This window comes from Fulmarus glacialis, unplaced genomic scaffold (assembly GCF_000690835.1).
Source record: "Fulmarus glacialis isolate BGI_N327 unplaced genomic scaffold, ASM69083v1 scaffold3509, whole genome shotgun sequence".
NCBI lineage: Eukaryota > Metazoa > Chordata > Aves > Procellariiformes > Procellariidae > Fulmarus > Fulmarus glacialis.
Window position 1 is genome coordinate 47,637 of NW_009232444.1, and position 210 is coordinate 47,846.

At 61.4% G+C, this 210-nt stretch overlaps 1 protein-coding gene across 1 annotated transcript in view; it reads right to left on the reverse strand.

Moving 5' to 3' along the window:
- LOC104081954 (regucalcin-like) overlaps positions 1–91 on the reverse strand; it is a 12,598-nt gene extending 12,507 nt beyond the window's left edge. The window contains 2 exon segments of the mRNA XM_009584887.1: position 1; positions 3–91. The exon segment at position 1 is cut by the window's left edge and continues 70 nt beyond it. Of these exon segments, the coding sequence (XP_009583182.1) occupies position 1; positions 3–91 (90 nt within the window).
- Between the last annotated feature and the right edge of the window lie 119 nt (positions 92–210).

Genomic DNA, 210 nt, shown 5'->3' on the forward strand with positions numbered 1-210 from the left:
AGAGGAGCGCGCTCTCCTTCTCGTCCCAGACGGGCGACTCCCCAATCCTGTAGCCCTCCTTGGCAACGCACTCGATCCTAATGGACGACATGCCTGCGGGGAAAAGCATGCCGGCTTTACCTACGCCTGCCCAGGGCGAGCGCGTATGAAATCAACGCCCGCATCCGAATGCTGAAAGCCTGTATTTGTGCCTGCCGCCGGGTCAGAGCC